This window comes from Stegostoma tigrinum, chromosome 2 (genome assembly GCF_030684315.1).
Source record: "Stegostoma tigrinum isolate sSteTig4 chromosome 2, sSteTig4.hap1, whole genome shotgun sequence".
Classification (NCBI taxonomy): Eukaryota; Metazoa; Chordata; class Chondrichthyes; order Orectolobiformes; family Stegostomatidae; genus Stegostoma; species Stegostoma tigrinum.
In genome coordinates this window covers 116,368,026-116,388,894 of record NC_081355.1, presented here as the reverse complement: position 1 = coordinate 116,388,894, position 20,869 = coordinate 116,368,026, and the positions used below count along the sequence as shown (strand labels likewise).

Here is a 20,869-nt window from a genome sequence, read left to right as displayed (position 1 = left end):
AGATGCAATGGAATACCACCGACTTCATGTCCCCTGTCAAACCATCCACTATCCAAACTTGGAAATATATTGCCATTCCTTCACTGTCAACATCCTGGAATTCCCTCTCTACAGCATTGTGGGTCAACCTACAGCATATGGACTGCAATGGTTCAGGAAAACACTTCACCGGCACACCTTCTCAAGGACAACTAAGGATGGGCAATGAATGCTGGCCAGCCAGTGCTGCCCACATCCCACAAATGACTCTAAAAAAACCCCTTGAGACATATGCTCCATTAAGCCCTCCAGACCACTTTGAACTTCCAGAAGTATGGGACCCAGCATTATTCACAAATACTGTAACTGTGCCTGAGCCAATATTTTATCCAGTTTCCTGTATGTTCATTGCTTTTGTACTTTAAGCCTCTAGGTATAAGACCTAGGATCCCATTGGCCTATTTACCCACTTTCTCAACTTGACCCACTACCTTCTATAACTTGTCACATATACTGTCAGGTCCCTACAGTTTCTTTAGGATTTTTTCCTTTGAAGTGTGATAGAATCATACAGCATGGATACAGACCCTCAGTCCAACCAGTTCACACAAACATAATCCCAAAATAACTAGTCCCAACTACCTGCTCCCTGCCCATTGCCCTCCAACCTTTCCCATTCATGTATTTATCTAAATGTTGTTTAAATGTTGTAATTGTGCCCACATCCACCATTCCCTCCGGAAATTCATTCCATACACGAACCACCCTGCGTGTCCAAAATTTACTCTGATATCTTTTTAAAAATCTTTCTCTTCTCACCTTAAAAATGTTCCCCCAACTCTTGAAATCCCTCATCCTGCAGAAAAGACAACTACCATTAACTCTATCTAAACTCCTCACTGCCTAATGAGCTTCCATAAAGTTGCCTCTAAATCTCCTACGCTCCAGTGATAAAACGCTCTTTATAATTCTAACCTTCTATACCTGGCAACATCCTGGTAAATATCTTCTAAACCCTCTCCAGCTTAATAATATCCTTCCGATCAGTGAGCGACCAGATCTAGAGACGGTATTCCAGAGGAGGCCTCAACAATGTCTTGTACAGCCTCAACATGACTGCCCAACCCCTAGTTTGTACTTTCTTCATTTTTCCTGAAATGATTTCTTGGGTCAAACAACAGTGCCACCATGGTATCATCTGACTATTGCCCTATAAGTTAGCTGACCTAACAGTTACCACATAAACCTGCTTCTTGAAGAGTCAGAGGTGCTAGAGAATCTGAGATAACAAGGTGTAGAGATACCAAGGTGTAGAGCTGGAACACAGCGGGCCAAGTGGCATCAGAGGAACAGGAATGCTGATGTTTCGTGTCAAATGTCTTGACTTTCACTAATGACATTAACGGTTTACACTTTGATATCACAAATATACACATTGTCTTAGTTCTATGCTTACTGAAGTCACTGTACATTAAATATGTAACTCATAGACTGAGATTCTGTAGTGTCTCCATAGCACTGAGTGGGGATTGGCTGGAAGTACGGATTACTGTGCAGGAGCCTCACATTTTGTGCTGCCATGTAAAGCTCTGAAGGGTGCAATGCCTGTCTGGTCAGAATTTATGCCATAACTACCAAAGAGTACCAGTTCACACTTCTCTGCATTAAATACTATCTGCCATGTGTCTACCCATTCCAGAAATCTGCCAATGACCTCTTGAAATCTAACACTATGCTGCTCACATTTCATCAGACTTCCAGGCTTTGTGTCTGCACAGTTTGAAATACCTCGGTATAAAATAACAATAAAAGAAGTGGTCCTTGTACCAATGCCCGAGGGACTCCCAAATATATCAACCTCTAGTCTTAAAAATAACTGTCCACCGCTACTCTCTGTTCTCAATTACCCAACCAATTCTGTGTCCATGCTGCTGTTATGCCTCACTGGGGTGGTGGGCTAGCCCATCAAGCCCCATTATTTCCAGAGTCATCACAAAAGTTTTAGATTTCACATAAGTAAGCAAAATTCCACGATTCACATGTCTATGTTGGCCCGTTAAACTGCTAAATTATATATAATTTTTCCTCAACAGATCTGTCCTGACTTTCCCTAATGAACCCACACTGTTCAACAACTGTCAATTTTCCATCTTCAAAGTTCAACAGGCTGGCCAGTAGTTGCTGTGTTATTTTGCGCGCTTTTTTCTGGAAATGTTGCAATTTTCTGTTTCTTGGTGTTAGGCCGTTTTCCTGCTTGAGAGCAGTTAGATTTTTTTTAGGTGCTTGGGCAGCCTCAAGATTTGAAGTCAAAATGTACACTATTTCTCATGAAACAAGCTCCAGCAACAGGCCCTGAACATGCCTAAGTAAACATTTGGACTGTCCCATTACCATTTACTATTATCTATATGCCACCATTCGGCTCTCACCAGCTAGCAAGCAATCCAACAAGCACATCCATCTTTGAATTACTGTGAGTCCTTTCTCTGCACAGCATTGCTTTAAGTTACATTATTAAAAAGAACAAACCATCATGGCAAACCTGAAAATGTCTCTGAACTCCAAGTAATACCTCTGCTCGCCTCCAATGGTTACCTTGGTTACCACTTTGCGACCATAGCAACTGTGTCGAATTAAGTAACTTTTTGAAGACCTTAAGGGAAAGAAAATTGCAGTGGTGTGACATGGTCTGATTTTTTAAAAAAATGTTGTGATCAATTTTTTTTTGTGGGCACTTAAGTTATTTATAAATCAAGAAACAGACAGCTGATTCTTCAAATATTGATCATATAAGCTATTAATATTAAGATTACTGTTAGAAGACAGTGTTTTGATTTTTTTGCTGACTTTTTTTAATGAAGTAAATCATAAGTGTTTTGCACTTCTGTATAATTATAAACAAGAAAAAGTCAAAGTGTAAATCTAATTCTGGATATTTGCAGAATAGGTTTGTTATAAAACAAAAGATTTATTACTACAGAGAGAAAATTGTTACCTGCAATGACCCGATTGTAACTCCATTCATGTGATACCAAAAGCTCAGTTTACACTTTGGACCAGAAAGGCTTATTACTGGAGTGATGATGTCAGCTGATTGACCAAATTCTCCATTTGAACTATCAGCGTAAAGATACCAACCCTGCTTCGTGGCCCTGCAAGTAAAAGTGAACTGTTTAAAGCTGGTTCATTCAATATTGCAATCCATAGTCAGGCATTTCATTGTACTTATTTTATGCTGCAAATGTATTTTCGTATAGCTATACATTAATCAATGTTTTCAATGATTTTTGTTACATTATAATTTAGTTTTCTTAATCTAATGCTACAATTCATAAGTTCTGACCTTTAGCTGAATATTAATATAGTTACACATTTAAAATATAAGCTAGAATTGATAAATTGAAAATCTGATCATAAAACTACAGGTGAAATTAGGTAATTCTTTAATATTTTTTGGGCTTCATTTAATTAAGAAAATACAGGCAAGAGTGAGACAATGTGAAATTTGGAAACAAAGTGATTTAAAATTATTTGGACATTGCCTTAATGTTGAGCCAGGATCACATTTTAACGATATGGGGTAGATCATTCGGGCAAAAATAAGGAGAGATTTATTCACCCAGAGTGTGATGAGCCTGCAGAATTCTCTGTCATTGGAAACAGCTAAAGCCAAAACACTGAACTGTTTTCAAGAAGGAGTTAGATACAGATCTTGGGGCTAAAGGGATTAAAGGAATTTGGAACAGGACACTGAATAGGGTGATCAGCCATGATCATGCTGAATGACAGAGCAGACACAAAGTGTTGAATAGCCTCCTCCTGTACCTATTTTCTATATTGATAATATATTATACTTTTTGCAAAATTGCTTTATTAAATGTTTGCAAGAAGTTTTGAAAAATGACTTGTTTTAGTCTTCCTAAAGGCTAATAATGAAATGCTTGCGCAGAGTTACTTAGCATAATGGATTTTATTGTGCAAGTTGATGGACAATGATGAAAGTGTCTTGAAAGGTATCAAAGAATGTTCCCCTGAGAAAGAATTTTCTGTATTTGTTCCTGAGTTTGCCTTCAGGTGGAAGGAAAGGAAGCAAATTCTGCAGTTCAAATTCCAATACCCAGTGTGAAGCCCTGCCCACATGCTCAAAGATCTGTAGGTCAAATATCAGCTTGTACAATCACATGTAAACATATGACAGAAAACCTCAACCCTGCATAAAAGTCATCTTGGAATTGAACGAGCAGCCAACAATGATTGCTATTGTTAACACTTGCACAGAACTTGATGGGCACAAGACAACTAGCTGCCTTCTGAATCTGCTAACACAATATCATTAGTGTTTTTATTTGAATCTACACAAAGAGAAGCATCCACTGAAGCTTTGAGACAATTTATGCATCAATAAAGTTCACTCTTCAGATGCTGGCTGCAGGCAATTTTAAACCCCTTCCAGGAAGAGAATAGGTGGAACGTCATGTGTCATTTATTTTTACAAGGCATTACATTAAAATTGCTTCACTTATTATGGTACGCAAATGTTGTGTGAGGTACCATGATCTTTGTGGTCCCCTTGACTAAATCAGTAATAGCTTTCATTCACTTTGTGCCTCTGGTGGAACTGAGGTGGGAGCTTTCTATGTTGAGTTTTGTTTTATTCTCTTGCGGGAAGTGGACATTACTGGCTGGCTAGTATTTGTTCGCATTTCTAGTTGCCCTTCGAAAGGTGGTGCTGAACTACCTTCTTGTGCCACTGCAGTCTATTTGCTATGGGTAGACCCACAATCCTATTCAGGAAGGAATTCTGGGTCTGTGACTTTTGCCTATCAGACATTTACCAACTTGGACTTCAAAAACAGAAGTGATTGCAACAGGAAGTTTTTTAAAAATTAAAGCAACTGTCGATAGTAAATCTAGTCCGAAATGATCCTGTTGATGTCTTATCTTTCTTTTGTTAATGTTGATACAAAGATGTGCCTGTACCAAATATTTAGTTGCAATTCCAAAGGGTCATCATATCTTGGACTTTTAAAAAGCCATCTTTTAACCAAAATAATTTGTAATTTGGGATTTAGCAGAGATGCTGGAAAGAGTGGCTATCTCTAGCTGCACGCCACTGCCACATCGCCACCCCAACTCACAACCCACCAACCCTCATGGCCCCACCTTCTCTGGAACTTCTCTTAATATTTTGAGCTCTGTTTCTAACTTGAAGGACTAGCCAAAAGAAACTCCACACAGTGAACAGAGAATTTTTAAGGAAGCGTCGATTCAGCGCCATCGTCTCCAAAAGAAAAGAGACTAAACCAGCCGTTAATGTAGAAAGTATCTTCTTCATTTGAGATCCAAACATTGAGAAGATGAATGATTTTTTGAGAAAATGGCTTTTTCTTAAATCAGCATTTTTCCTTATTTGATGTTAATATCTGACATTCTACATATCTTTATTTCATCTTTGTATACTTGAGTGGTTTCTATGTTTGAATGTGTTCAATGGCATGGGAAGTATGATGTATTTGTATATTTTAAAAATAATTCCTTACTTGCTAATTTCAAGAATATCTGACATGGAATTCTTAAAAACTGCAAACAGCGAAATTCATACTGAGCTGGCAATGCAACATCCTATTTTTAAACTCAATAATGTAGACTCCTTTACATCTGACAAGCACCTTGGAGGAATCCATTATTAATGAAACAAATCCTTCAGACACTTGGGCAACTGTGTACATGAAAACATGCAATCGTTTTCCCCGCAAACTCATGTCTCATAGCAGCACCTCTGGGAGGTTCACAGACATGTGCTCAGCCGAGTGCCATAGATTCATAAAGAACAAGGAGTCAACAGGGTCAGCTGTTCCCAACTCCCACCCATAAAAAGTGAATAATTTTATTTCCTTCCACTGCTGAGATGGCAGCCTTGAAATTAACCCTTTGTCCTCGGCACAACTGGCAGCTGATTGTTGAGGCAACAGGTATAAAAAGTAAAGTGTGCAAAACATTGGCCTCAACACAAACAGCAGCCTGTCTCTGTCAAAATGAGACATCCATGGAAAGGCTGGACTCTCGTTAATGTATTGAAATCAGGCCCCCACATTGGGAACCTAATTTGAAATTAATTAATACAGGTAGCACATCTGAGCAATACTTTATTGGCATGGTTAATGGTCAGGAGGCCTAATTGGAATAAAAGAAGCACCACCCTTCCTTTCGCTCAGGAAAGTTGAGTGCTACAATTGGGTCAGATCTTCTGACAGTTCGACACCTCTAGTGCTCTCTTCTCGAGTCGTCAACTGCAGCCCCCTCCACTTCACACTCTTCCTGTTGTTCCTCCTTCTCTTTGCTTTCAGCAGTCCCAAACAAAACCCAACCATGGCAGAGCAACATGGGAATTTTCTCCGATGGGACAACTCAAGCCTCTCCAAATAACACTGTCTCAGTGTCAAAGAGGGAACTGCGACAGCGGGTGTGAGTGCTGAAATTTTTGAAGTTTCAGATGGCCATGTGCATTGGACAAAGACACCCATAGTCTCTTAGAAAAAACGCTGGTGCTAACAGGACCTGGCTGCCATCCATTACCAGTGGCTGTGGAGCCATAACCAACCACAATTTCTTTGCCAGGATAATAAAGTGTGAGGCTGGATGAACACAGCAGGCCAAGCAGCATCCCCTCACAATTTCTTTGCCACCTGTTCTTTCAAAGCTGCCGCTGGAACTTTAGGGAAAGATTTGCAGCCATCAATATATAACAGCATAACGGAGGTGATGGGTGGATTGCTTTTCAGTGACTGGGAGCTAGATAATCTTCTTCTGTGGTGATAATAGCTTGAATAAGAGGGTTCTTAGATTCTTACTTTGAGCTGGCTTCCCAAAGGTGTAGAACACATTCATGGCAAATTGTGCACTCCCTGATCAACCAGGAACCTTTATCAATTGCAGTTTCCAAATTTGTATGTGAAGGTTAGTGAGTTGGCACAGCTCCAAATTTTCAACTTACCTCTAAAGTGATAAATTGCAAATGTTGTTTTGCCATAAATAAACACTGGAATACAACATATAGTCAGATTTTCCCAAGGCAAGCAATATTGTGAAGAACCCAGGTTGTAAGTGCAATATTTCTCTCAGTATAGCCCTTTTAAAATGCTACTTGTAGGCTGTTAAGTCAGCTCATCCCATCATACTGAGCCTCAGAAAACAACAACAGATTTCTTCAATTAGAGAAATGCAGGAAGTATACAACCTGAAATTACTCTTCAATGTGCTGATCACGATAAGCTCACTTGCATTTATATTCATGAAGGATTTCCAGCAACCAGAGTAGCTCCAGCAGACAAAAAGAGGCTACGAAGCAATTACCGAGAAAATAATTTCAAATTGAGAACCTCTAGACTTGAGTCAAATAATTGGGAAACGGATTTTTGAAAATTTTCTAGTATCCTGATACCATCTGGGCCTTCGCCAAGCATTCTCCTGCAGTAAACTCACTCCTTATCTTATAGGAACAGGCCATTAGATGATTTAGAAAATGACTGTTTCTTCTTAACCAAGCTTTTTTTAAATTTATCAGACTGTTAGTCAAGGGATGTTGTCAGGGCTATGGTGAGTGGAATTTCCACCTCACATTAATATTATCTTTGAATACATCTTCACTCTAACCCATTCTTTCTCAAAATTGATCTCACTTAAGTCTTTCATTTAACTTACAATCAGTATTCCTTACCTTTAAATCTGTCCTAATATTGCTGTTAGATTTCTTTCAGTAATTTCTCCTGCCAAACTCACATAATCTTATGTTCCATTCTTTGTGTTCCATCCTGTCCCAATCCTTTCATTTATTTTATGCGCACTATCTGTCAAGATGTTATCCGGAAGCATCATCAAACTGCAGCTATTAATCTTTCTCGCCACCTTAGTTAGTTCAGATGTTATTGTTGTATTATCTAACTATCAGTCAGGTAATAAGATGAATTTCAAGCAATACCTGAAGTGGGCTCAGAGAGGTTGCTCTGTCCCTCTCTTTGTGCTGGTAAGGTGTCTGTGCTGTTTGAAGGGCAAGCCTCTGTTACAGGCCATTGACAAGCTATGGGTAGCTAATGGCTCTCCTGTTGCCGCACATCTGTTCGAAAAGCATGCAATGTTTTCTCTCTCTTGCAGTGAATCAGCCAACAGATGAGATTAGAGTATGGCAGGGAGAATCAATCCTTCAGTGGGCCTTGACTTGACTCGAGGTTATTGGATTTGTTTTGGAAACATCAACGGAACATGCCCGCTTTTCCTAAAACTAACAAACCATGTTTCCCTGGCTGTGGTCTGAGTGGATTCCAGTGGTCATTTTACAGACTGTTAGACAGACAAGTCATCACCTCCTTTAAATAGACAAACCATAACACTTCTCATTTGTACTTTGAAAGTTGGAAATGTAAGTCGGTCAAACAATTTGCAGATTCAAGCAGCTTTGAACTTCATGTAGGGGACAGGGTTGCATGGCTGCAACAGGGCAGGCATGGACTTCAGTACAGTGTTGAAGCTGACTATTTCCCTGATGACAATTACTGCTCCTTCATTTCATAGGTAAGAAACAGGTGGCCAGCAGTCAAAAATTGCCCACATCAAGTCTTGGATGAGAATAAATAGTGTTCAATCCAATATAGAACATAGGACATAGAGCATACAACAGTACAACAAACTACAGGCCCTTCAGCCCACAACGATTTGCCAAACTTTAACCTGAAACCTAAGGTCTATCTAACTTCCACCGTTACCTTATAGTATCATCCATATGCCTATCTAAAAGCCACTTAAATGCCCCCAATGAAGCCACCTTCACTATGTTCTCCGGCAATGCATTCCACGTCCCTACCATCCTCTGAGTAAAGAACCTACCTCTGACGTCTCCCCGATATCTACCTCCTCTCACTTTAAAACGATGTCCCCTCATAATAGCTACCTCCACCCAAGGAAAAAATCTCTGGCTGTCCAGCCTATCTATACCTCAGATCATTTTGTACACCTCTATCTACAAGACTGATACCATGCTTTTTTTTCCATTTCCAGATCAAGAAGTGTTGTTAGTTTAATTTACTTACAATTTGACCTGAGCTTTGAGGTCATTTACATGGCCATCAGTTTTCTATATCTTAAAAGTCTCCTGCCTGCATCAATATGGCAGCATTAGACCTAGTCTATACCAGAAAGTGAGGTGATTTTCAAATTGGGGACCTGATTTAATAATGCACAACCTTAGTCTCATTGATGCTGGTGAAATGTTAAGAGGATAAAAACAATTACCCTGGCTGGAAATTACACAAATATAGATTAAAACAATTTTCAGTTGTCTTAATAACTTATCTAACAGATACCTTCTACCCCAACCTCAAGTTCATCTGACCCACCTCTAATACCTCTCTCTCCTGCCTGGACCTCTCTGTCTCCATTTAGGCAACCGCCTAGAAACCGATATCCATTTCAAGCCCACCGACTCCCACAGCTACCTAGAATACACCTCCGCCCACTCACCTTTCTGCAAAAATTCCATCCGCTATTCCCAATTCCTTCGCTTCTGCCACATCAGCTCCCAGGATGAGGTTTTCCACTCCCGTACATCCCAGATGCCCTCGTTCTTCAAGGACTACAACCTCCCCCCCACCGCGGTGGTTGAGAACGCCCTTGACCTTGTGTCCCATATTTCCCACAAGTCATCCCTCACACCCCATCCCCGCAATAACCACCAAAGAGAATCCCCCTCGTCCTCACATACCACCCTGCCAAACTCAGGGTCCAACATTTCACCCTCCAACACTTCCGCTATCTGCAATCCAACCCCACCACCAAAGACATTTTTCCCTCCCCACCCTTGTCTGCTTTCCGGAGGAACCACTCTCTCCATGACTCCCTTGTCCGCTCCACACTCCCCTCCAACACCACCATATCCGGCATTTTCCCCTGCAACCGCAGGAAGTGCTACACTTGCCCCCACACCTCCTCCCTCACCCCTATCCCAGGCCCCAAGATGACTTGCCATATCAAGCAGATGTTCACCTGCACATGTGCTAATGTGGTATATTGTATCCATTGTACCTGTTGTGGCCTCCTCTACATCAGGGAAACCAAGCGGAGGCTTGGGGACCGCTTTGCAGAACACCTACGCTAGGCTCACAATAAAAAACTGCACCTCCCAGTCGCAAACCATTTCAACTCCCCCTCCCATTCCTCATACAACATGTCCATCCTGGGCCTCCTCCAGTGCCACAAAGATGCCAGCCGCAGGTTTCAGGAACAGCAACTCATATTCCGCTTGGGAACCCTGCAGACCTAGCTTCAAAATCTCCCCTCCCCCCACTGCATCCCAAAACCAGCCCAGTTCGTCCCCGCCTGCCTAACCTGTTCTTACTCTCACCCATCCCTTCCTCCCACCTCAAGCCACACCTCCATTTCCTACCTACTAACCTCATCCCACCCCCTTGACCTGTCCATCCTCCCCGGACTGACCTATCCCCTCCCCACCTACCCACCTACACTCACCTCTACAGGTTCCATCCCCACCTCTTTAAATTGTCTGTCTCCTCTCCACCTATCTTCTCCTCTATCCATCTTTGATCCGCCTCCCCCTCTCTCCCTATTTATTTCAGAACCCTCTCCGTTACCCCTTTTCTGATGAAGGGTTTAGGCCTGAAATGTCAGCTTTTGTGCCCCTAGGATGCTGCTTGGCCTGCTGTGTTCATTCAGCTTCACACTTTGTTATCAGAGGTAGAATTCATATCAATTTTAAGCCAAAACAAAATATAACTCATACGTGGTGTGGTCTGTAGATGGTCTGTTACCCACTTCTCCTGGATGTATATCAGAACCTTGTCCAGTGAACCATTGAAAAATACTTTCAGTTGCTGATGAATCTGTCTGTTGTTTCCAACCACATGAGATCCCATTATCAAAATCACAGGTCTTGCTAACTGTAAAGAGAACAATGTCAGAGTTTTATCATTACAGTTTGTGGCTCATTCCTATTGATTCTTACCAAATTATTTCTAATGCATATGATTGTAAAGTTCTGCAGACTCCTGTTATAAATGTTGGAATAAATCTATTTGTCACTAGAATAGTGGGAACAATTTCAGTATGATTCACATTAACACAAATACTGTCAAATTTCCTTAAGGAAGCTGTCTCCTACTGTTTTGATTTCACACTATTGTAAACTACATAATGACAACCATGTGAGAAATTTTTTAAAAGTATTTTTAAACTTAGCAAAGTCAACAAAGAAGTAACTTCTACAAAGTAAAAAGGTCATATCTTTTGGTTGATGATGGGTCTTTGTTTATACATGCCCAGTGCTTCCCTTATTACAGCAGTGCAGAACCATCAAAACAATTCAATGTTTGTGGCTTACAGGAGGCATGGAGAGTGACAACATGTAAAGGGAGTGTTCCGGACACTGACTCAGTGCAGTTTAACCAGTGCATGCACTGACCAGCACAAGGCCATTAGGCTTTGTTGGTATGTTGGTGAGAGCGTTAAGCATTTCTTTGTGCCCCAAAAGCATTCAATCACAGACAATCAATTGCTAAGGTCCAGAAGAGCTACTGAGGTGGGAAATAGAGAAATCTTTGCATTGGATGCCATTGGAACTGCACGTGGTTTCATAGTAATATTTGCAGCATACAAATGTAAGAAAATGACTATTTCCAAAAATTATCAATCCAACCACCACTGCTTACATAGAACATAGAACAGTACAGCACAGACAGGCCCTTCAGCCCACAATGTTGTGCCGACCATTGATCCTCATGGATGCACCCTCAAATTTCTGTGACCATATGCATGTCCAGCAGTCTCTTAAATGACCCCAATGACCTTGCTTCCACAACTGCTGCTGGCAACGCATTCCATGCTCTCACAACTCTCTGCGTAAAGAACCTGCCTCTGACATCCCCTCTATACTTTCCACCAACCAGCTTAAAACTATGACCCCTCGTGCTAGCCATTTCTGCCCTGGGAAATAGTCTCTGGCTATCGACTCTATCTATGCCTCTCATTATCTTGTATACCTCAATTAGGTCCCCTCTCCTCCTCCTTTTCTCCAATGAAAAGAGACCGAGCTCAGTCAACCTCTCTTCATAAGATAAGCCCTCCAGTCCAGGCAGCATCCTGGTAAACCTCCTCTGAACCCTCTCCAAAGCATCCACATCTTTCCTATAATAGGGCGCCCAGAACTGGACGCAGTATTCCAAGTGCGGTCTAACCAAAGTTTTATAGAGCTGCAACAAGATCTCACGACTCTTAAACTCAATCCCCCTGTTAATGAAAGCCAAAACACCATATGCTTTCTTAACAACCCTGTCCACTTGGGTGGCCATTTTAAGGGATCTATGTATCTGCACACCAAGATCCCTCTGTTCCTCCACGCTGCCAAGAATCCTATCCTTAATCCTGTACTCAGTTTTCAAATTCGACCTTCCAAAATGCATCACCTCGCATTTATCCAGGTTGAACTCCATCTGCCACCTCTCAGCCCATCTCTGCATCCTGTCAATGTCCCGCTGCAGCCTACAACAGCCCTCTATACTGTCAACGACACCTCCGACCTTTGTGTCGTCTGCAAACTTGCTGACCCATCCTTCAATTCCCTCGTCCAAGTCATTAATAAAAATTACAAACAGTAGAGGCCCAAGGACAGAGCCCTGTGGAACCCCACTCACCACTGACTTCCAGGCAGAATATTTTCCTTCTACTACCACTCGCTGTCTTCTGTTGGCCAGCCAATTCTGTATCCAAGCAGCTAAGTTCCCCTGTATCCCATTCCTCCTGACCTTCTGAATGAGCCTTCCATGGGGAACCTTATCAAATGCCTTACTGAAGTCCATATACACCACATCCACAGCTTGACCCTCATCAACCTTACTAGTCACATCCTCAAAAAACTCGATAAGGTTTGTAAGGCATGACCTACCCCTCACAAAGCCGTGTTGACTGTATTTGATCAAGCCATGCTCTTCCAGATGGTCATAAATCTTATCCCTCAGAATCCTTTCTAACACCTTGCAGACGACAGACGTGAGACTTACCGGTCTATAATTGCCGGGGATTTCCCTATTTCCTTTCTTGAAGAGAGGAATTACATTTGCCTCTCTCCAGTCCTCAGGTACGACTCCAGTGGAGAGCGAGGATGCAAAGATCTTCGCAAGTGGCGAAGCAATTGCATTTCTCGCTTCCCAAAGCAGCCGAGGACAAATCTGATCCGGGCCTGGCGACTTGTCAATCTTAATGTTTGACAAAATTTTCAGTACATCAGCTTCCTCTATCTCTATCCATTCCAGCATGCACACCTGCTCTTCAAAGGTTTCATTCACTACACAGGTCGTTTCTTTCGTAAAGACAGAAGCAAAAAACTCATTTAGGGCTTCCCCTACCTCCTCAGGCTCCACACACAAGTTCCCTATGCTATCCCTGATCGGCCCTACTCTTTCTTTGACCATTCTCTTATTCCTCACGTAAGTGTAAAATGCCTTTGTGTTTTCCCGGATTCCTTCTGCCAAGCCTTTCTCGTGCCCCCTCCTGGCTCTCCTCAGACCATTTTTGAGCTCCTTCCTTGCCTGCATGTAATCCTCTCTAGCTGAACTTGACCCTAGCTTCCTCCACCTTATGTAAGCTACCTTCTTCCTTTTCACTAGAAGCTCCACCGCTCTCGTCATCCAAGGTTCCTTTATCTTACCCCGTCTTGCCTGTCTCAGAGGGACATATTTACTCATCACTCCCAACAACTGTTCCTTAAACCATCTCCACATGTCTATAGTTCCCTTACCATGGAACAACTGCTCCCAGTCCATGCTTCCTAACTCGTGTCTAATCGCATCATAGTTTCCTCTTCCCCAATTAAATATCCTCCCATTTTGCCTAATCCTCTCCTTCTCCATAGCTATGTAGAATGAGAGAGTGTTATGGTCACTATCACCAAAATGCTCTCCCACCACAAGATCTGATACCTGCCCCGGCTCGTTTCCGAGCACCAAGTCTAGAATGGCCTCTCCCCTCGTCGGCCTGTCAACGTACTGCGTTAGGAAACCCTCCTGAACACACCTTACAAAAACAGCTCCATTCAAATCTTCTGCTCGAAGGAGGTTCCAATCAATATTAGGAAAGTTAAAGTCACCCATTACAACAACCCTACTGCGTCCACACTTTTCCAAAATCTGTCGACCTATGCTTTCTACAATCTCCCTGCTGCTATTGGGGGGCCTGTAGTAAACCCCTAACGAGGTGACTACTCCCTTGCTGTTCCTAATTTCCACCCATACTGACTCAGTAGGCAGATCTTCCTCGACAATGGAAGCTTCTGTAGCTGTGATACCCTCTCTGACATTCAATGGTGATGCAATCACCAAATCTCCCATGATCAATATCCTGGAGGTTACCATTGACCAGAAACTCATCTAGACTCACCATATAAATACAGTGGCTCTAGGGGTAGGCCAAAGTCTAGGAAGACTGTGGCAAGTAACTTACCTCTTGATTCCCTCAAACCTGTCCACCATCTTCAAGGCACAAGTCAGGAGTGTGATGGAATACTCCTTACATTTCTGGATGGGTGCACCCCTAACAACACTCAAGATGCTTGATACCGTCCAGAACAAAGCAACTTCCTTGATTAGACCACAGCCACATGCATGCATTTCTTCAGTTGCAGCAGTATGTGCAATTTACAAGATGTACGGCAGAAATTCACCAAAAATCCTTAGAAAGTACCTTCCATCTAAAAGGACGACTGCAGCAGATTCATGGGAAGACCACCACCTGCCAGTTCCCTCTAAGTTGTTCACCATCCTGAAATTTATTGTCATTCCTTCACTGTTGTTGAGTCAAAATTCTGGAATTCCCTTCCAAAGGGCATGGTGGTCAATCTACTGCAGGTGGACTACTGTGGTTCAAGAAGACTACTCGCCACCACCTTCTCAAGGGCAGCTAAGGACAGGCAATATATGCCAGCTGGCTAGCAATGACCATGTCCCATGAGTGAATGAGAGAGAAAGTATTGCTGTTCCTCTATAGGACATTGGGCACCTATTTTTTTTTAAATGATTCTTTCTTTCTTCAAATCTGCCTCTGTTTGGGGCTGGGAACAACTGAAGCATTATGGGGAGCAAAGGTAAAACTTGCTGGACTCATTGGCAACAAATACCTTCAAAGGGTCTTTCAATATATTGAAGGCCTCTAACTTTCATCGTTGGGATCAGAATCATTTTTATTAGAAGCATCCGCTAGGTATTCCGAAACAAAAGTGCTACAAAGGGGAAGAAGATTCACTCCAAAATGTGGGAAAGGCTGGAAATATTCAGGGAATAACGTGCACCATTAGCTGCTGTGCCAGATTGGTGACACCATCCCCCCAATGGGCCATTTTCCGGGAAGTCGAATTGGCGCAGTTCAAAATCAATCTTGCCACAGCTGACTGACGCCAACCACAGATGCCGCCTTTATCGCCATCCGCAGATAGTGCCTGCTGTCACAACTAGCTTGAAAATGCCAAGTTTGAAGGCCACCTCCACTGCCTGAAGTCCTGCACTGGGCCTACCAATGTCACCATGCCCCAGCGCCGTCTCTCTGCGCTGGACCCCACACACACTGCTGCCATAAGTTGTCCAAGGGCTTATTCTCCCTGTGCTGGGCTCGCTCTCCCCAATGAGCTGCCTCCTGCTGCTGCCGCCACACATGCTTGGAACCGTTTTAACCCTGCCGAAGATGCTGGGAAGGCCTCCAAAAGGAAGAAGATGAAAAGAAAGAGAGCAAAAGCAAAAGCAAAAAGCAAATGCAAAAAAAAGAGAACAAAGTAAGCAGACAGAAGCAGTAAATCCCCGAGCCAGGAGATCGATGTAGCGGCATCTCATTTGGAACTAACTAATTTGGAATACAGATGAATGTGTTGTTACAGAGTAAACCGTGCAAACTTTGAACTTGGACTGAGAAATGTCAGGTAATAATTGTGTCACATGATGTCATGAAATTTCCGTGTCCAAAGGCAGAGAGAATCTAACTACCCTGCCTGATATTCAATCCCATTACCATCACTGAATGTCCCAACACCAACCTTACTACAGAATAGAAACTTAACTTGGTCAGTTTCATAAATACAGCAGCTACAACAGTTGGCTAAAAGTGGAAATTTCGTACTTTGTAGCACACTTCATGCTTTTCTAAAGCATTTCCACTAAATACAAGGCATAGGTCAAGAGTGAGATGGAATGTTTTAATTGCTAATAGACGAAGCTCCAATAGCTCTAAAGATGCTTCGCACCATTCTGGACAAAGCAGCCCAAGCACCCCATCCACTACTTCAAAATAATCATATTCACTACAGCCAGAGCGGCAGGTCATACACACGTTGTATGAGAACAATTAACAAAAGCTCTATTGACTACACTTTCAAAGTGATCTAACTCTATGAGCTGGAAGAATAAGGGCATCAAATGCATGAATCCCTTACAGGTTTCCCTTCAATAAATCTATGCTGTCATGACTGGGAACTATATCACCTTTCTTTCACTGTTCTCCATAATTTTGGGACATCTTTCCTTGATTGTCTTTTAGTAAAAGGCATCAATGCAAATAAACACATTTGGCAGCCTATTTCCACAGCGTATGAGGAGAAAGCAGGAAGACGATATTGAATTGGATGATCAGCCATGTCACATGAATAGTGGAGCAGGCTTGAAAGACCAAATAGCCTACTTCTGCTCCTATTTTCTCTGTTTCTATGAGTAGAAAATGGAGCTCAAAGTAAGAATTGTGTTATACGAGAAAAGCAAAATGAAAAGTGTCCAGATAGATTGCACCTTGCAAAAGAGAACCACGGCTCTCTGTTTCCGATCCAAATGGTTTGCACATGATTCGTGAAGGTACTTCATCGTTGCTTTTTCAAGGGCAGTAAAGGATGGGCAATAATTTTTGGTATAGCCAGTGATGTTCACTTCTCTTGAACAAATAAATATAAAATAGATAACTGCACTTCTGTCTCAAATTTTTCATCAGCAAGTTTATCATTTGTCATATTAAACACATTTTCTGGGAATGATATTTCAATATTGAATTCTCCCAAGTTACCTTTTAATAGATATTTTTAATTGTGGAAAAATACTGGATACTTACCACAGGATAATTCATCTGTCTTGTCTGAACAATCATCCCTGAAATCGCACTTCTTGATGATGTCAACACATTGCCCATTAGTTTTACAAATAAATTCATTGGCTGTGCAGTTATTAGGTGGAAGTGTCAAAGGTCTCGATGGGCCTGATGGTGTTGTTGGAACTGCAGCTGGTAAATCACCTGAAAAGATCCAATAGTTACAATCAGTTCTCAAAAGGATTGTTGTGTTATCTGTTTTAGAAACAAAAGACACCGACATACACCATCCTAAACCTCTGCTGAATCTAATCCCTGTCATGGGTATGAACTGCACATCTGTCAACTACTCACTGTTTCAAATATCTCTGTTTACCCATGTCAGAACTCAAACTCTGGAAAAGTAACATCTTTAAATCTTTCTCAGTCCCCGATTTTGATCTGTCATTGAGCACTGTCTGGTGTAATGACAACCACAATGTTGTATATATGAAGCTGATCAGTTTAGAGTTCTTCCTCAAAATCCTGACAGTAATTATTTACTTCCAACATAAGACCGTTCTTACTGATGTCAGTACAAGAGAACTGTATGAAAACTGACAACAACAGTGCGTGTGTGATTGTGACAAAGATTAAAAAGTTTGATTTATTATAATACTGGATTATTTATTTGCATGATGGTATGTATGTGATTGCATATCTGTTTCGCACCAATCATTAATAAGCTTGTTCTGAAATTCAGTCACTCTCATACATTGATTCTTTTTGGCTCTGTGCATGATTTTGTTTGAATCTCCAGCGTACATTTTGGGATCCTTTTGACCATTAAAAGTGAAATTTAAATGCAATATTCTCCTCTTCTTGCTGTTTCTGCCTGTTCAAACCATTATCCTATGGCTCAAAGTGGATGACAGAACAGCACAATCTTTTCAAAAGTCCTCAAGCTGCATCTGAACACAATTAATATTCAATCATCTTCTATTTTCTGCTGCCTGTGTTTTCCCATAAAATATCATCTTGTATTATTAATTCCATAGTAAAGCAAAAAGTTGGATTTTCATTTTGCTATTTATTGCTATCTTGGAAACACATGTTGCAGGCCAGTCCACATGTCAGAGTAATTGACAGGAGAAGCGATAGAAAGCTCAAACCTTTTTCTCATCCATGAATAAAGTCTGAAACTAAACGACATTTGCAAATATTGCAGAGCTGATAAAAGTTTCCTTGGAAGTATTTTGTGAAATGAGAGATGAATGAATATTTTAAATTTGTGCTTTGGAAAGAAATGATAATGGAAAAGCTAAGTAGTTTAAAAGATGTTATAATTTGGAACACTCAGTGATGTTGAATTCATTCATAATTAATGAAGCAGTAAATTAATTAAACTAAGTTTTTTGTTAATTCTGTGACTAGCGACTCAACAATGACACACACAGGTTATGTCTTCTTTCCAGATGTGCAAAATGGAAGTCTATCCTTTTTGCAGCTTTCAAAATGCACAGTCATCTCAGGACTGAATAAAAACCAAAAGAACAGTGGATGCTGTAAATGAGGAAACAAAACAGAAATTGCTGGGAAAGCTGAGCACATCTGGCAGCATCTGTCAAGGAAAAAAAACAGAGTTAACGTTTTGGGTCTGGTGGCCCTTCCTCAGTTCTGACACCAGGTTATAGCCCAACAGGTTTATTCAAAAACACAAGCTTTCGGAGCCTCGCTCCTTCTTCAGGTGTTAAAGTTCAGAAATCACACACTAACAATTCCAGCAAAACTCCCCAGGGATCTATCTTTAACTGTATAAGTCCTGCCCTCGTTTGTCTTACCAAAATGTAACACCTCACATTTAATATATTAAACACCACTTACCAGTCCTTGGCCCATCGGCCCATCTGATCAAGGATCCATTGTACTCTGAGATAAGCTTCTTCAATATTCACTACACCTCCAATTTTGATGTCATCTGCAGCTTACTAACCATACCTCCTCTATTCACATCCAAATTGTTAATATAAATAACAAAAAGCAGTGAACCCAGCGCAGATCCTTTCAGCACACCACAGGTCTCAGGCCTCCAGTCTGAAAAGCAACCTTCCACCACCACCTCCTGTCTTACTCGATAATAATTGGCAGATCATTATTAGTGTATATTTAGTGTGACTTATACAAAATGAATATATACAAATATTTTTGAAGGAATTACTTCAATCTTTCTTTTTAGAGTTGCCTCATCACTGTCATACTGCCTTTCATGGAAACCTGCTGTGCATAAATTCACTGTTACAACTTATTATATTACAGCAGTGATTGTATTTCAAAAGCACTTTATTAGCTATAAAGCACTTTAAGACATCCTGTGGTCATGCAAGCTGCTGTTTAAATGATAGTTTTTCTTTTCTTTCTTTTTCTTGAATTTTTGTACAGTTTACACTAAATCCTGTTTCCTTGTCAGCCCTGTAGTCTGTAATTCAAGGTGACCTCTGTCCACTGATGTCTCTAGTTTAGTATTTCATCCTGCTGTTCAAATGTCTCTGTAGCCTCACTCTTTCTATTTCCTTTACCTTCTTCAGCCCTGCACCCTCCTGTGACTACTGCAGTCCTCCAAATCTAGCCTCTGGGAGACCTCTCCATTTTCCACTTCCTCCAATTGACCTGATGGTAAACTTGAACTCACAGATACACCTTTGTATCTCCTCCTTTAAAATTCTGTTTAAAAGTTAATTCTTCAACCAAGCTTTCAGTCATCATATTAATATCTCCATTTATGGCTAACTATCAAATTTTATCTGATTATACACCCATGAGGTACCTTTGGACATTTTGTTAAAGGTGTCGTATAAATGCAAATTGCTTCTTGTTATCTGACTTTGGTTCTTTGGTAGTATTCTAACTATTTTACTATTTCCAGAAACAGTGCAAAAACCGTACTTAATTCCTAGGAGCATGAGGCAATGCAAGTGTTCTTTCTACCAACCATCATTATTAGAGATATAAATTCCTTGATCATTAGCCATAAAGGGAGTGATGGCATATTGCCTGTTCTCTTTAGGCACACTGCAGTTACATTTTTTTCTACGTTACCTTTCAGCTATAAGAGTAACAATATAAAGGACATTAAAAGGAGGTCAAATCCTGAATGCTAATAAATGCCAATGAAACTACTTTTATAATTGAACAATAAATAACATACTCACCATTATAGAGCGCACAATCCATAAAGGATAAGTCATCAATTCCAATGTCTCCTCCTAAGTTATCTCCCACAGTTCCTTCTATTAATATCTGTTACAAAGTACACAAAGAGAAACATCATCCTCATACTTATCTTGATACTTTTTTATTCATGTTATACAGATACACGGATGCATTATTCAAATCCAACTTTGAACACTGCTTGTGTGACTGGAAGCCAGTGTCCAGAGGCATACCACAGGAATCAGTGCTAGGTCCCTTACTGCTCATGGTGCATATAAACAATATAGATGAGAATGGAGAGGGGATGCTAAGTAAATTTGTGGATGACACAAAGATTGGATGTGCGGTTGACACTGCGGAAGAAGGCCTTAGGTAACAGGAAGATATAGATAGGTTGATCATTTGGGAAGATCAGTGGCAGATGGAATTTCACCCTGCAAAGTATGAGACAATGCACTTTTGATGAAGTAACAAAATGAGGAAATACTCAGTGAATGACAGGACGTTAGGAAGCTCAAAGTTATAAAGTGTTCTTTGGGCACTTGTGCACAGATTGCTAGAGGTGGCAGGTCAGGTAAATAGGGTAGTT

At 41.1% G+C, this 20,869-nt stretch overlaps 1 protein-coding gene across 4 annotated transcripts in view; it reads right to left on the bottom strand.

Moving 5' to 3' along the window:
* The window catches only part of malrd1 (MAM and LDL receptor class A domain containing 1), a 414,264-nt gene that overhangs the window by 244,236 nt on the left and 149,159 nt on the right, over positions 1 to 20,869 (bottom strand). For all 4 annotated transcript variants that reach the window (XM_048551253.2, XM_059638768.1, XM_059638771.1 and 1 more), the window contains 5 exons: positions 20,280 to 20,367; positions 17,116 to 17,295; positions 10,769 to 10,925; positions 2,975 to 3,131; positions 2,522 to 2,632 (listed from right to left, as the gene is read on the bottom strand). In XM_048551253.2, the coding sequence (XP_048407210.2) occupies positions 2,522 to 2,632; positions 2,975 to 3,131; positions 10,769 to 10,925; positions 17,116 to 17,295; positions 20,280 to 20,367 (693 nt within the window). The remainder of the gene's footprint in view (positions 1 to 2,521; positions 2,633 to 2,974; positions 3,132 to 10,768; positions 10,926 to 17,115; positions 17,296 to 20,279; positions 20,368 to 20,869) is intronic.